General features: G+C 34.6%; 1 protein-coding gene across 2 annotated transcripts in view; it reads right to left on the bottom strand.

Moving 5' to 3' along the window:
- The window catches only part of CRPPA (CDP-L-ribitol pyrophosphorylase A), a 122,424-nt gene that overhangs the window by 54,341 nt on the left and 53,201 nt on the right, over positions 1–14,882 (bottom strand). For both annotated transcript variants that reach the window (XM_069774130.1, XM_069774121.1), the window contains exons 6-8: positions 6,582–6,679; positions 2,922–3,011; positions 2,100–2,192 (exon numbers count right to left, since the gene is read on the bottom strand). In XM_069774130.1, coding sequence (XP_069630231.1) covers positions 2,100–2,192; positions 2,922–3,011; positions 6,582–6,679 — 281 coding nt within the window. The remainder of the gene's footprint in view (positions 1–2,099; positions 2,193–2,921; positions 3,012–6,581; positions 6,680–14,882) is intronic.

The following is a 14,882-nucleotide window of genomic DNA, read 5'->3' as shown; positions in this document are numbered from 1 at the left end:
GATCAGAAGTTTAAAGGACTTATATAGTTCCCACTGATTAATATGAGACAATGATTTGTTTAGCTAATTCTTTAGTCATTTAAAACATACTTTCCAGTCCTCCTATTTTTTCCTTCTTGTATTTCTAAAAGATGGTGTGGTAACTCTATAAAATTTGAAAGTGAAGCATAAAATGCCTTTTTATAGTTAGGGTACTTCATTTTTTTAAAGATACTTTTAACAAATATATGTGTATCTGTGTTTTAAAGGTTAGCAACTGCTCCAACCTAGTTATAAGACTTTTCTCCTACTGTCTAGTTTTAGGAAATTTCAAGTAGTTGTCAGGAACAACGGATGGATCTGGAGTACAGTAAAGGGATTCAATGTATCATTTTCTCCTAAAGCTATTTTAAAAGTTGTCCACCTAAATAATTTATGCATGCTGCAGGCTGCTCAAGCAAGTACACTTTCATTAAAAATGGTGCTGGATTCTACAATGACTTCAAGATCTAGTATCTTAGGGGCAAAACCTAAATTTCATGGTGAGCTTGTGTAAGCATTATTTGCATTCATACCTATTTCTCAGGAAATATTAAGTCCAGAATATTTATAGCTACAATTATTAAAGCAAAGGTCTCACATTCCATGTGTCACACTAAAAAAAGTACTTAATTCAAAGTCCAGAGTAGAGATTAGCTATGAATTGGGCAAAAAATAAGCATGCTTTTAACACCATAGTATTACCTAGTTGATTAACAATTCCAACTTTATCTGCACACCCCCAAAATCTAACACAGACAGAAACATTTTTTTATGTTCTTGATAAAGGACTACTGAAAACATTCTCAGTCTAGAAAAGAGCATTCTGCACATCCAGTAGCCTTGTAAATGGGCAACAGAATTGGAGGTGTGCCATTGCTCTGATTATAAAAGGCAGAAATAATTTATCTTTGACAATTCAGTAAAATTAAGGCCCCACTCTGAACTTCCTCAGAAACAGGGTCAAGAAAAAAAGGTGGTCTAGAAATAAAGTGCTAAATATTGATGTTCATAGAATCACAGTAGCTTACTCCAAGACAACAGCAGACAATAGGTGAGGATATAACTTTTTTCATTTGTAAAAGTAATTGATCTTCACGATATCTCATTTATTAGATCAGTAATGAAATTTCATCACTTAGATTTCAGATTAAGCCTAAAATTGAGAAGCAAGTGCTCAGTTTTACCTCCAGATCACTAGACTATACACCTCAGAAACTATTCAGGCCCCATGTAAAATAACTATTTATTCCTTTTTCAAGAGCTTCATATACGGAATTGTATTTTAAAATCACAACACATTATCTTGTGTTATTGCTGGAGAGTATAATAAATGTAGTCCAGAGGCACAGTCCTTGTGATATATGGCATTAATGACACTCATTCCACCCAATACTTCTCATCCATACCTATTAAGCTAGAAAACATAATGACAGAATTAATTGGATCTGGTTACACTGCACGGAGACTTTCAAATCTACTCCTTTTTAACAGTCTGAGTAAATAAAAGTCATGTACACCTTCAGCTGTCGTCCACGTGAACTGTTAAATTATTCTGGCAGCAATACTCAAATAATGAGAATTTCAGCCAAAAATATACTTTAAAACTTTTGCCACATACCAGAACAGATTTTTCAGTCTTACAACATCTCAATAAGTAAAGTATGTATTAAAGTTATTTTGCAAAGTACTTCAAATTTAGTTTTTAATACTTGGACCAGAAAAGCAATAATAATTTTAAAACTTTGAATGAACCACACAGCACAGAAAAAAATAAAGCCACTTAAATCTGTTTCAACTGAGCATTCAAGAAGGGTACATCATTTGCAGCATCTCCAGCAGAGATGGAGTACAACAGCAAAGCAGGAGTTAACAGTTCAATATGACTAGCCACAACGAATCCTTCACAGAAATACATAACTAATAAATTGTCATTTGCTAGTGTTGGTTTATTTCCTGACAGCATGCAGTACATTTGCAATTTACAATTTTATTCAGAGCTAGCAGCAGTTTAAATCTAGTCTAACATTTAAAAATTATTCATTAGATGCTTTTTACAGTAACTTACAGGAGTTACCTACCAAAATAAGGAGAACTGGATATAACAGAGGAATATTTGATTTTTCCAACATATCTACTAGTTGCTGGGTTTCTTGAATGGCATACTTTTTACCCTAAATGAAAATAAGTGTTTAGAATTACTGAAAACATCAAGCAATGATTTCATAAAAATGGAATTCAAAGAGCTGTTCTTTACAAAAAAAAAGATACAACACTTTTTTTGGTTTTGGGGGTTTTTCTTTGGTTGGTTGGTTAGTTTTAATATATTAGTAATGCTTTTGTCTGGTAAAGTTATAGCTGTTTGAAAAAGACTGAGATTAATAATATTATCCTTAAGAAATATCTATATCTATATCTATATATAGATATATATCACAAGTTTAAAGATCTTGATTGGTCTCAGGTATGGTTCATCTAAAACCTTCCTGTTCCCATACAGGGACCCAAATACACATTGCATGGCATGCATGTGTCCAAAATGGGAAACACTAATTTAGACCATGGTAGCAATGCACAGTTAGATGACTACGCATATGACATACCTCTTCTTGAGACAATTCACTTCAATACAATATCTATGAAAGGAAATTTTAAACTACTTCAGTTGCACCCCTCTTGGGCAAGAATTCATGGCTAGTTTAACAACATACTGATGGAAGTGCAGAACCAGGAGAGAAAGAACAGACCAGTATCTCAAAGTTCTAGTTTGGTGCTCATCAGAAACACCAAACATCGGAATGGATACAGCATTATAGAAATAACAAACAACTTATTATTCAAATATGTAACTATTACTAGTAACTTCTAGTGCAAAAGTAAAAGCATGCATCCTTACTACTTACTTTTACGCAAACAAAATTGTAGCACTGTCCTGAAAAGATGTTTTGTAGATGGCTATCATTTTTGCTTAGAGATATTGATATAGCTTCAACCTGATTAGAAAAAAAAAATGTTACTATGTCACAAATTTGACCTCAGCTTTAACTATCTGCTAAAGCTTCCACCATTATGGCAAAGTTTGTTCATTTAAATGATTTAAAATTGGCATTTGTTACTTACATTATGAGAATTAAAAATTGATCAAATTTTCAGGTGACTCAACAGTGAAGTATGCAGTGCAACACACTGCAGTTTTCTGCAAGTTTTTGCTGAAGCACACTGTTAGAGGAAGCCATTCCAGAAACAGCCCTGCAAGTATCAGACACTACCGCTGATGCCTGGGTTAGGATGTTCAACTGTTCCCAGAGATGAAAACACTGTTCAAAGGATCAAGATGATCTAATGATTTTAGACCTCTGAGAAAGTCTCTATAATATTAAAATATTTTGTCTTCATGCAACTAAAAATAAATTAAGAAGTACTTATGAAAGACCAGGTACACAGGTATTCTAGGATTCTGCATACAAGACTCATTTAGAATTTCTCCTGAAAATAATTTCCTCAATGAATACTTTAAAATACTATCTTAAGCGCAGACATACTTATTTTGCAACCTTTAACTATAACACCAGCTAAGAAATGATCTTATCCTAATTAAAATAAAAAGTAGATTCTACTACATTATTGGCTTCAGGATTGCCTTAAGTAAAAGAGCAAACCAGGTAGTAGAAGGGGAATTTGTTCCCTACAAGAAGATAACACTTTGAAGCCAATAAAAAACCCCATGAAAATAAGGCAAAAAAACTTTCACGTTGCTTCTATTAAACCAGCAAATCTCACTGTTCCACTGCTCAGATGAGCTTTATTTCTGCCCAGAAGACATTATGTGTAGCAGCAAACAACAGAAGCAATACACTGCTGTGTTCCCTTGAAATGTCACTTAATCCACAATCCAACAGAAGTACCAAATACAACATTTAAAAAGGCTTTGTGCTGTTATCTAAAGCTGTATTTGTGTATTTTTTTAATACTTGGGGAGCTAACTTGTTTGCAAAGGAAGGTGGTTTGAAACCCAAAAGTTGGTATTTATGCACTGAAGATTTTAGAAACATTTTGGGCTGAAAATTTGGTAACACAGCCCCAAACAGTTGACATTTACTATTTTAAAGAGATTTAAAACAAAAAATCAAAGAAGGCAAGAATTACTTGAAATATTTTTAAAATGCAATACTCCAAGGCTCTCCTGGCTTGAACTTCTGTAGAAGTAAAATTAGAAATCCCCAGTACCTTTACAACCTTGCACATACTTAGATGAACAGCAGCATACTGCATGCCAGAGTCTTTTCAGAAGGTAAATAGAACATGACTCAAGGGAGAAGGCCTACTTTTTTTTTTCCTTGAGATATTACAATACATGATGCTTAAGTATTCCTGAACATTTAAAACTTAATTGGGTGTACCAGAGTTTTGATTTAACTTGAACAATTTGATAAAGCAGTACACTGAGCCTTTGTTTTATAGCCATATTATCCAACAAGAATTAAATCAGATTTCCCTCTTGGAAAAGTAAGCACAGCTGCCTAACTAGAAGCTTCAATACATCATCAATTAGCTAAAATTAATTCTTATTCTATTTGGCATGTTAGTGTCCTATGCAATTTTTCAATTTTTTTTAATTTTTAAATTTTTAATTAAAATTAGTATTAATCAAAGTTGCCAGCTACTTGAGAGAGCAAAATTTACCTAAAAATACCACCTCAGTAAAAAGTGTTTGTCAGATAATGTTTCAGTGTTTAAATAGAAAAAAGTATATGGATTTGCTTAATCACTTCTGGTCATTGTAGCAATTGTTAATCAGCTAGTATAAAGAAGCAGAGATGGTAAGTTTTTATGAACATGAAGATAGGAATAATAAATATGTTTAATCTAAGGGTTCATAAAATGAATGACTGAGGATGTTTCAAAGAACAAGACAAGACAGGGATCTTGACAGAGTTCTTTCGCAGGTGTCACTGCAGGAATGTTTTGAAAGTGTTGAAGAAAAATTTAACAATCAACTTCATTATGAGGAAAGACAACATGGATCAAAAAGGAGAAGAACGGTGCTAGAAATCATCAAATAAATAAACTGGTTTAATAGAGCCATCAGAAAAATTCAGTCCCATATCAGTAGGAATCCCTTAAATTTATGCCCTCATTACCTTGTTTGTGGTCATTTTATGTGTGTTTTACTCAAATGCACTGTAGGTTCAGGTGCCTGACCAACCCAACAATTAACTGGTTTTGCAATGAAAATTTGAAAACATGTTGTAAATTTTAACTAGTTTTGGTGCCAGTCTGATTTGAGGTTGCTAAGTTTGGAGTTACAGTGCTGGTTGATCAAACATAATGCATTCTTTCACTTTTATTACTGGCTTGGAAGTGTTTCTCATGGTATGATTAAAGTGGTTATATGCAAACATAATATATAGATATAGTTAAGTCAGCACTTAAAGTAGTACTTTTTTTCTATTATGGGTAAGTGATGTATGTCTTCCTAGTAATTGCAGAATAGTTTAAATGGAGAGAAAAAAGGAAAAAATAGCAATGGGTCTGGTATCAGTGAAATGGAAACATACTTCTGCTCCATTATACAGCTGTTCAGACAAGAAAAGACATTATTCAATTCTGCTAATGTTTTGCACTTTTAAATGTAGACATTTAATAGACATAAAGCATGATTTTCCATGCTAAATACAATTCTTTCCAAACAAAAAATCTAAGTACAATGTCAAATGACATTTCTAGATATAAAATAGCAATCGTTTGCTACAGAAGAACATCCTACTATTAACTAAGCACACAATGCAGAAGATCAACAGACATGAATAAAACCATTACAGAAGTAACACTATGCAAATCACGAAAACTGTGTTTTTGAACAGCTATTCCCATCTGCTTCTCTGGGTAATAGAAACATGTGATATCATCACATAAGAAATAATTAAGAATCACCCCAAGATCAGTCAAGATTTAAGCAAATACCAAATATTAATCACCTTTGGGAAAATGAAGATATGTGGTAGTTCTATTAGTAGGAATAATGAAAAAGGAAAAGATAGTTAAATGCCAGTAGAAAATTCCACCAATACCCTACAGCAAAGGTTTCAATGAGCATTCACTATGAGTGAAATGTACCCTTATCTTTGCAAAAAGGCTGATTAATTTGACTTTGTATTCACAGTTCTGCAGGAATACAACTTACTCTTTAATTGGTTCAGACTTTAATTCAGACTTCAAAGTAACAAAAGCATATCCTCTGTAACATATTTGTAACAACTTGGGCTTACTGAATGCATAAAATCTAAAGAAAATGGCCTCTCTGTCTGGATCCAATTTCTCCTCTAATCTAATATATACATTTTAAGAGGATCTGTAAGATCCCCCTCTATAGCATAATTGGGCAGAAGATGCTTCTTTCTTGGTAACTTCCACACCTGGTGTTAATTCCTTGTAATTAATACTACAGTGACAGAGGAGGTCTCAGTTTCTGTATTCACATTATTTAGACCATTTCTTATGAGTTGTGACAACCAGAAACATTAAATTAATTGTACTGTTTACAGCCATAGAGTCGTACTTACTTTTATTTGGCTTTTCAGACATTCATGAAGGAGAAAACCTACTTGTGCAACAGCTTCCTTCACATCAGTAATAACACAAACTTGTTGTGATAGGTTGTCTGTGATCAAGAAGAAGACCTTAGTATTTCATGCAAACATAAATCAGTCAAAATTACTAATCTGCTAAACATTACCTTCAATCCATATACTGCTGTCTTTTGAGAACCTTTTCAACAGCTGTAAGTTTAATTTTAAGATGACTTATTTCAAGGCACAGTAAATATAACTACATAATTTATATAACATATATGTCAAATATAAAATTCTTATTATATTTTATATGATTTTGTACAACATGAAAACATCACATAAGGCCTGTCCCCAAAGCCCATTTAAATAAGGGACTTCTATGAAAAGGTATTTGTTCAGGTCCACATTACCGACACTAGATGACAACCAGGAATGTAACATTTTGAAAACTTCATACCACTTATCACTTCAACAGATCACTAAATGCAGTGTCAGCAATATTGAGAAAAGCAAAAAACCCCAGGAGATAGCATAAATCCTCTTCCCAACAATATATACTACATAATAGCCAAAACCAAAAAAAAAAAGTATTGAAGATACTGTTCAGGGGGACAGCAGATATAACTGTTCACCTCAATATCAAAAAAGTTGTAGAGTCAGTGACATAGATCTTGGCCTGGGGAACTTCTTAGATCTTTTACTGGTGGGGGGAAAAAAATATAATATTTCGTTAATACCAAGAACAATAGTTTCAAATTATTGCCTGATCTGCTCCATAAAGCAAGTATTTCAGAAAGTTGGTATTTTCTCATGTTATTGACTACAGTTTCAAGATTCAGTGAGCATTTTCCTTTCTTTAAGCAAACAAATCAAAATAATTCAAGTCTGGAACTCTCACTTCTAATTCAGAATTTTATGCTTTAGATGCTGAATTAATATGCAGACCAAGTCAAAAGTTTGCAATGTCTTTGGGGTAGGCCTTCCATAAGCAGCTAGAAAATTCATAAACGTAAAGTCATTTATGTTTAAGGCAGACTTCAATGAAACTTCAGGGACAGAAATATACAAAATACAACTACAAAATAAATTAGCAGTGAAAGACAAAAGAAATTATAAAATTATGGCCTAACTGCTCTTCAAACAAGTCTGAATATAAAGATACATATTTGTTGCACGTGGAAAGTTTTTTTGTAATTACATACCACACAACAAGTTCAATCAGATGCATTACTTAAGTAAACATCTCGCTTTCTGTCATAAGCTCAAAGACTTCATTACAAAAATAGACATACAGACCTGAAAATTAATTTTAAAGCTGCTCCAGAGTTAGCATTATTGGAAAGTGACTTGTGATTTTTAAACAATTTTTTGTCAGCAGGAAAAGTGAATTAGCCAGTGAGGATCCCAAAAGATAATTACAATGATTTTATGAATCATGGGCATATATTATGTTCAATATTTATAACGTGACAACGAAAATAGTGGTAGCAACTGGCTTTGTATTAAGTTAGCAAGAATGGGGAGGGGGTAAGAAAGAGAGAGAACAATAAACATCTGCTTATAAATCATCACAACCAGATGAAAGCGAGAATTAAAAAAATGCATGGCCAGTTCTCACAGGACTGGAAATCATGGGATACCACAACTGTGGGAGAAATTATCTTCCCATAGATTCACTGGGCAAAAAAATATACTGAGCATGCATCAAAGTTGGCTTCTACTTAATACAGAATAACTTTACAGTCTAAAAAAGGGGTCAATGGGAAACCATATTGAATTAATTTCTTATCAGCAGAAAGAAACCGGTGGGTAGATTGAAATCAGAGCAAGAGCCACTTGAATTTAGTACTGTACACGGAATGCAGATACACGGCAGATATAAAATAGATACACATAACAAACCAGACTGGCATATCAGATTTCAATAACCCAGATTCTATTGAACTAAGTAATTTAATGAAGAAGGTCAGACTGGAGCTATTACAAAAATCCACATGTGGAAGAAGGCTGTGGAATCCAAAAAGGCACCATAACTTATGCTCAGACAGTTCTTTTTAAAAAGAAGTCAGTTATCAACAAGCGTCAAAAGTAACCTCACAAGAGGCTGCTCAAAGACTGCAACTATAAAAGCCCATCTCACTCCTCTCCCCAGTCCCCTTAAACCTCTGACCTCCTGTAATGTAGATGACAAAGGAGAGACAACTGCCAAAAAAGCAACTAAGATTTGCAGGTTGAATTTAATAAAGAAGAAAGCAAAATTGAATGAAATGTGAAAAAGTGTATTTTCAATCTGGAGGAAGAACTTAAATGTTATAGGGGTAAAGTCTATTAATAAAGTATGAAAAAATTAGAGTAATGATAATATACACATTGAAAAGTTGCTACATGCTTTTAAATGATCAAGAAAAATGAATAAAGGAAGTCTGGGAAATTCATCATTTATAAAATTATCACTGCAAAGCAATAGTTCTGTTCTAGTTGAGGTTTAAAACTCATTTCCATTTAAATCCCAACTGTTTCAAGTGGTCAAAAAGATCTGTATGTTGATTTAGACGGTCTGCACCTTTGTTGTATTGTGGGAAGGAAGGCTGAGTGGAGCCTTCCTCCCCGAGACTGCCTGTGTCCCACCTCTGGTAAACTGATGGAGCTCTCTGTCACTCAGCATAATCACACTGAACCCAGCGAGCGCAGCTGGAGCGCCGGCTCGTAACTCCACGGATTTCATGAGTTCCGCTGACTGCCAGTAAAGCTAATCACGTGCAGCATTTCATTCCTGGTTTTCAGAAGTCTGTCTGGGTGAACAAAACAGTCATTCTGGAAAGCCATGTCATGGCCATGTCACAAAGAATTTTAATAATCAACTAACAGAATTTTGGTTTTCATCAGACCGCTGGATAATTCAGGCTGGAAGGGACCTCAGGAGGTCTCTAAGTGCAAACTCCTGCTCAAAGCAGGGTCACCCATGAGGTCAGGCCTCGTTGCTCAGCCCCTTACCCCCCTGGCACTTGAAAACCTTTCAGGATGGAGTCTGCACAACTTCTCCAGGCAACCTTTTCGCTGCTTGCTTGTCCTCATGGCGAAAGAGTTTTTCCTTTTATTAAGTGGGAACTTCCCTTGGTTCAATTTTTGTCTGTTACCTCTTGTCCTCCCACTATGCACCACTGTTCTACTTTCCTACTTTCGTGCCATACCTTCCTTTTTATTTGCCCAACCTTTTATTTTTTTTTCTCTCGCTATTACATTATCTATCAAAATCTCTTGCTTTGGCCTCCTCTTCCTCTACTTACTTTAAACTTCTTATTTCCCTGGAAACCTCCTCTTCCCAATGCTCATCTCCCATTTACTCTCGGCTTCTTGCCAGCTGCACCTGATTATGGAGTAACCTTCCCCGTACTGCATCACATTTAACATCCACTCAAAGCATATTTTTTGCATAAAATTAAGAATAGTTAAAACTTTACACTGCCAAATTCTGTTAGGTTAAACACTCAATTTCTCTATCAGGAAAGGGGGAGGAATTTTCTTCATTAAAGATAAATTTGATACAGGATTTCAGAATTTGTTCCATTAAACCTTCTCTCTCTCCAGCAGAAAACTTAATTTTCAATTTTTCTGTGCCGTTCTTTGATATCCTGAAAGCTTTAGGTCACATTATTATTCAGTAACACCTGTTACCGTCTTTATCGTACGATCTCACCCAAAATTATAAATTAAAATGTGTGTATGTTTATGGAACTACCTTAGTTAGATAATGTTTTAAGTGTACTCTAACAAATGACTTAGAAGTTTACCCTGAAAAGCATGCCACAAACAAGCAGCAATTAAAATAATACTTTGTTTGAATAAAGATCATAAATATCATATCCTAGGGAATTAATACCATAAGAATAAAAATGCATCTGAATGGTAAATAGGTTTTAGCCTACAGACATAAATTTTTTCTCTTAATTGCACATTTATGTGTATACATACACTTGTTTTTGTAAACATATGTTCATACCATGCCATTCTTGGTCTGTCATTACAATTCCTACTCTTTTGGAGGCACACCCTATTCAACAAAATACTTTTGAAGTTTGCAGTAAATTCAAAATAGTAAATTAATTTATCATAATTCCATTTTCACTTTCTACATAGCAATGGCTTGACTGGTCTGGAAATTCAGTATGATTCTCCCTGGCATTTTTAGTATCTCATAACAGAGATGTTTCTACCACTGTAAACACAGGAAAAATGAAATAAGTACTGCTAAGGATTTAGTTCATTCATGCCCAAGAGAATGAGTTGAAATTGTTATTCATATAACATAGGTAACGAAAAATATCTAACAATTCTTTGTTTACCCATTCCACATTTCTCGGTAGCCACAAAAACCAAAAGCTAAACTTGACACTGTCCCTACCAATACTAGTATACAAAGAAGAGAGGAAGATTTTGTGGAAGAAGACAAGGAAGAGGGTTGTTTTCACCTGACAAGAACTATTCTGAGGAATACCTCCCCACCTCCCAGCCTATTTCTTTGTCTTGCAGCAGAGAACAGCCACTGGTTAATGAGCATGCCCATGAAAATGCAGCCCACCTTGAGTAAGATATCTGTCCTTTGATAAACAAGGCTTATATCAGGTTTGGGGTTTTTTAATAAAAAGTCATGTGGGTTCTTCATATAACACCAAACATAGTATGTAGCTCCCAACCGTCATAAACAGTTTGAAGGCATTACAATATTTTTCTTGGCACTTGCAAAACATAATTGTATCTACATCATCAGATACTTATTTAGCCAAATGTGAGGGCAAAATATCCAATCTGCAAGTGCATGCTCTTGTCATTGCAGAAGAAGGGCCCTTAAGAAAAGAAAAAGGAGGCGGAGAGAGTGTCAAACTCTAAGTTGCAAACTTCTACTGAGAAACACCATTTAAAGTTTACATGTTGGAACTAGAGTTCAAAGATACCTACCCTGAGGGCAGTAGTCCTAATGGAAATTTTTTAGGATGTTTTGTATTAGCCTGATCTTAACTACATTTCTCGATGAGTCACCCTTATTGTAAGATGATGTTTTCTTACTTCAAGACTATTAAAAATAGGCATGTGCCACCTTGTCTGCATACTCTACAAGTTCATACCTGCTTAACTAAAGAAAAGCAATAAATTTACTGTTTATAAAACAAATGATGTTAGGACTCAGACTTTCATAATACAGTTGTAAAAGAGACTTGAGGAAGCAAGCAAATTAATAAGACATGTTTTAAGAAAACAGTCTCAAAAGATAAATAACTCATTAGTCTACTTACATTAGTGAATTGTTTCTTTGTATTGCCTTGAATATGAATGATATGTATATACATATAAATACCTAAAGGACAAAAATGTATGTATGTATGTATGTTTTTCTTACTTCCACCCAAGTCAAGTTTAGCAAGCTGAAATTTGACAGTTATTATGTTTCATTAGGCCAGCAGTTAAAAATCTAGCTGTGCTTCTATGAAACATTTGAGACTTGTTACTTAGGTAGAATTACATTTGTAATATAGCTGACTAAAGAAACAGTCTCATAATTATAATCACATGATTAGCTGTATTTTTTCAGACATCATTTAACTGCCAAACACATATTACTATAATAATTTTTCTTATATTTAATTTGATTAATTACAGAATTATAATTTAATATATGTACAATAGACAGAAATGCAAGAGTACCTTAAAAATAAACAGGGTAGCAAAATAATATGTCAAACTGAACCACAAGGAACCTATTCCTTAGAAAAACTGTCTAGAGGCACAAGTGTAACCTTAATATTCTAGCATAAAAATTTAAGTATTTAAAGATCTTTTGAGGTTCATAATTCAAAGCAAAAGAAAAAAATACTATTTGAAACCAGAAGGGGAACAGTTGGACAAATAATTCTCATCAAAACAAAGACTTTTAATATAGCTTAAATGGATTTTCTAAATAATACTAACAGGTTAACAGAAAAGATAACTGTCATTCTCTGAAGTTGAAGGAAACCAAGTTTCGGTCACTAACAAATATAACTGTATGTGACATGAAATTTGGAACTGTAGTCACAAAACTAAATGTGTACACTCAGAAGTTGTTCATCACTGCTGAATACATCCAGTGATAAAACATGCATCCAGCAAAGTAAATTGGATCACTTAATAATACCAAAATCAGCTGTGAAGCCTGGAAGAGCAGTGGGGAGCTGGTGTAAGGCCAGTGGCCTCAGTACCCTCCACTCTCCCAGCCCATACATTTGGCTTCTGGGACATCTCCAGAGGACCTCGATAGCATGCAAGGTGGCATGCCGAGAGCTGGTACCTTGCGACCTACCTTACAGCCTCATGCAGGACTTCCCCTTCGGGCACTCTAAGTGGTCCAAACCTGGACTCTGAATCCACCTGAGTATGTGATACAGGACTGTACTATCCAGTGCGCAATGCTGCACTTCAGTCCTGCATGCTCTTCAACAACTTGACACAAAGAACCATCATGTGGACTCCCATCCCACAGGTAACACCATTTATACCCGAAGTGATACACAGTGTCAGGAAGAGGCACCCTTTGCTCCACACAGGTAGGAAAGATCACTGCCAGCTGTGCTCAGCAAGGTTACAGACATACTAGGAGCCAGTGCCAAGCAACTCAGTGCTCAACTGTCCACTACAAAAATAAGTCATGTTGTATCAGCCTGAAGATCTGGTAATTGAAGACTTTTGAAAGGCACAGAACAGATAACGCACAACTCTCAAACTGCAGACTTGGAGTGCTAACAGTGTCTATTCAAAACCCCATTAAAGATAACTAATTATGTAAGATAATCTGTTATGGGCTGTCCTAATTAGCTATGGAGGACTCATTATACTGCTCGCATAACGAGTAAACGGCTTCCTGAACTTCCTGAACTCATGCAATGCAGCAAAAAGCAAATCTGAGCTTCAATGTACTTACAGGTTTTCACACAGACCAGGCATAATAAAGACTACTGTGATTCCTGAAGCAGATACATTGCATGCTGCCAGAGTAACAGGTCATTAGATAAGTAAGGGATTAGCCTGATTTACCATGAAGGTCTTCATTTTTACTTTAAGCTACATAAACTTTTTATCACAACCAACAGCTGGAAAAGATTGTATTGGCTTTAGTGAAAAGAAAAAATGTGATAACATGATGAAATACACAAGTAGAATATGCATCTATCAAGAGAATGACTGGTCATTTACAGCGTTTTTGCTCCAGTTACAAACAGAAATTGTTAAACTTAGTGAATGTTCCTTCCATTTGAATAAGCTGCATTCTCTTTTTCTACTCAAGCAGTTTTAGAGAAAGCTGCTTGGAATGGATCTTATTTTTAAAATAAATTATAACTATTCTTCTTTAATGACTTACGAGATTATTGAAGCCCTTGTACACACAGGAACATGGAAATTCATTTGTATGAAGGTTGCAGTATTGTTTCAGGTTTATAAATTTTTTGTATGAAGTAGTAGTGTGTTACATAAAATTAGCGTAAAATACTATAAAAACATTTTTTAAGCAAAATGTCTCAAAATATTACCAATCTACTTGTTTTTCTTCTAAATAATCTATAAAGAAGAAAGGATAGCACTGATTAAAAGAATACAAGGAGTCACCTTTACAAGGATGAGAGGGCAGCAGAGGGACAGCACAGAAACCATTTTTTCACATTGTATTTGTTTCTAGTTTCCCCACAAGAAGCATGATGACTTAGTTCCCACCTTCACAAGAGCTGCTGTGTAACGATGGGGATATGTGGGGAAGGAGGCATAAGCAAACTGGACAGCTGAATGATAGGAGCAGGGTGCTGTCAACTTCTCTGGCTACATAAAGCAACTTATTTTACATAAGGAGTCCATCTGGCTTTCTCCTTGCCCACTGCAGAAGAATGTAGCTAGAAAAGGATCAAATAAACTGCAAGAAGATGAACAAGAACATTTTAAAAATATAAATCAGCACTGGTTTTGATTTTTCTTTTCCTTTAGAGTTTACACACCCTCAGTATGTCCTGAAGGTCCTCTGAACTAAATAATTCTTAAATATTTGAGTAATACTGAATGATATAGTTCAATAAATTGGCCTTTGTATTACAGAAGAAGTACAGTCTACAGTTAAGTTCAAGGAAAATGGAAATGAAAATGGATCTACTTCATTCATGATAAATTGCCATTAGATATTGAGAACATACATGGTAAATACATATGAAAAATACACAGGAAAAAGGAAAATAAGATCAAAGTTAACATAGCACTATGAGTTTGCTGAGATTATTT

Source organism: Haliaeetus albicilla, chromosome 2 (assembly GCF_947461875.1).
Source record: "Haliaeetus albicilla chromosome 2, bHalAlb1.1, whole genome shotgun sequence".
NCBI lineage: Eukaryota > Metazoa > Chordata > Aves > Accipitriformes > Accipitridae > Haliaeetus > Haliaeetus albicilla.
This window is presented reverse-complemented; position numbering and strand designations above follow the sequence as displayed.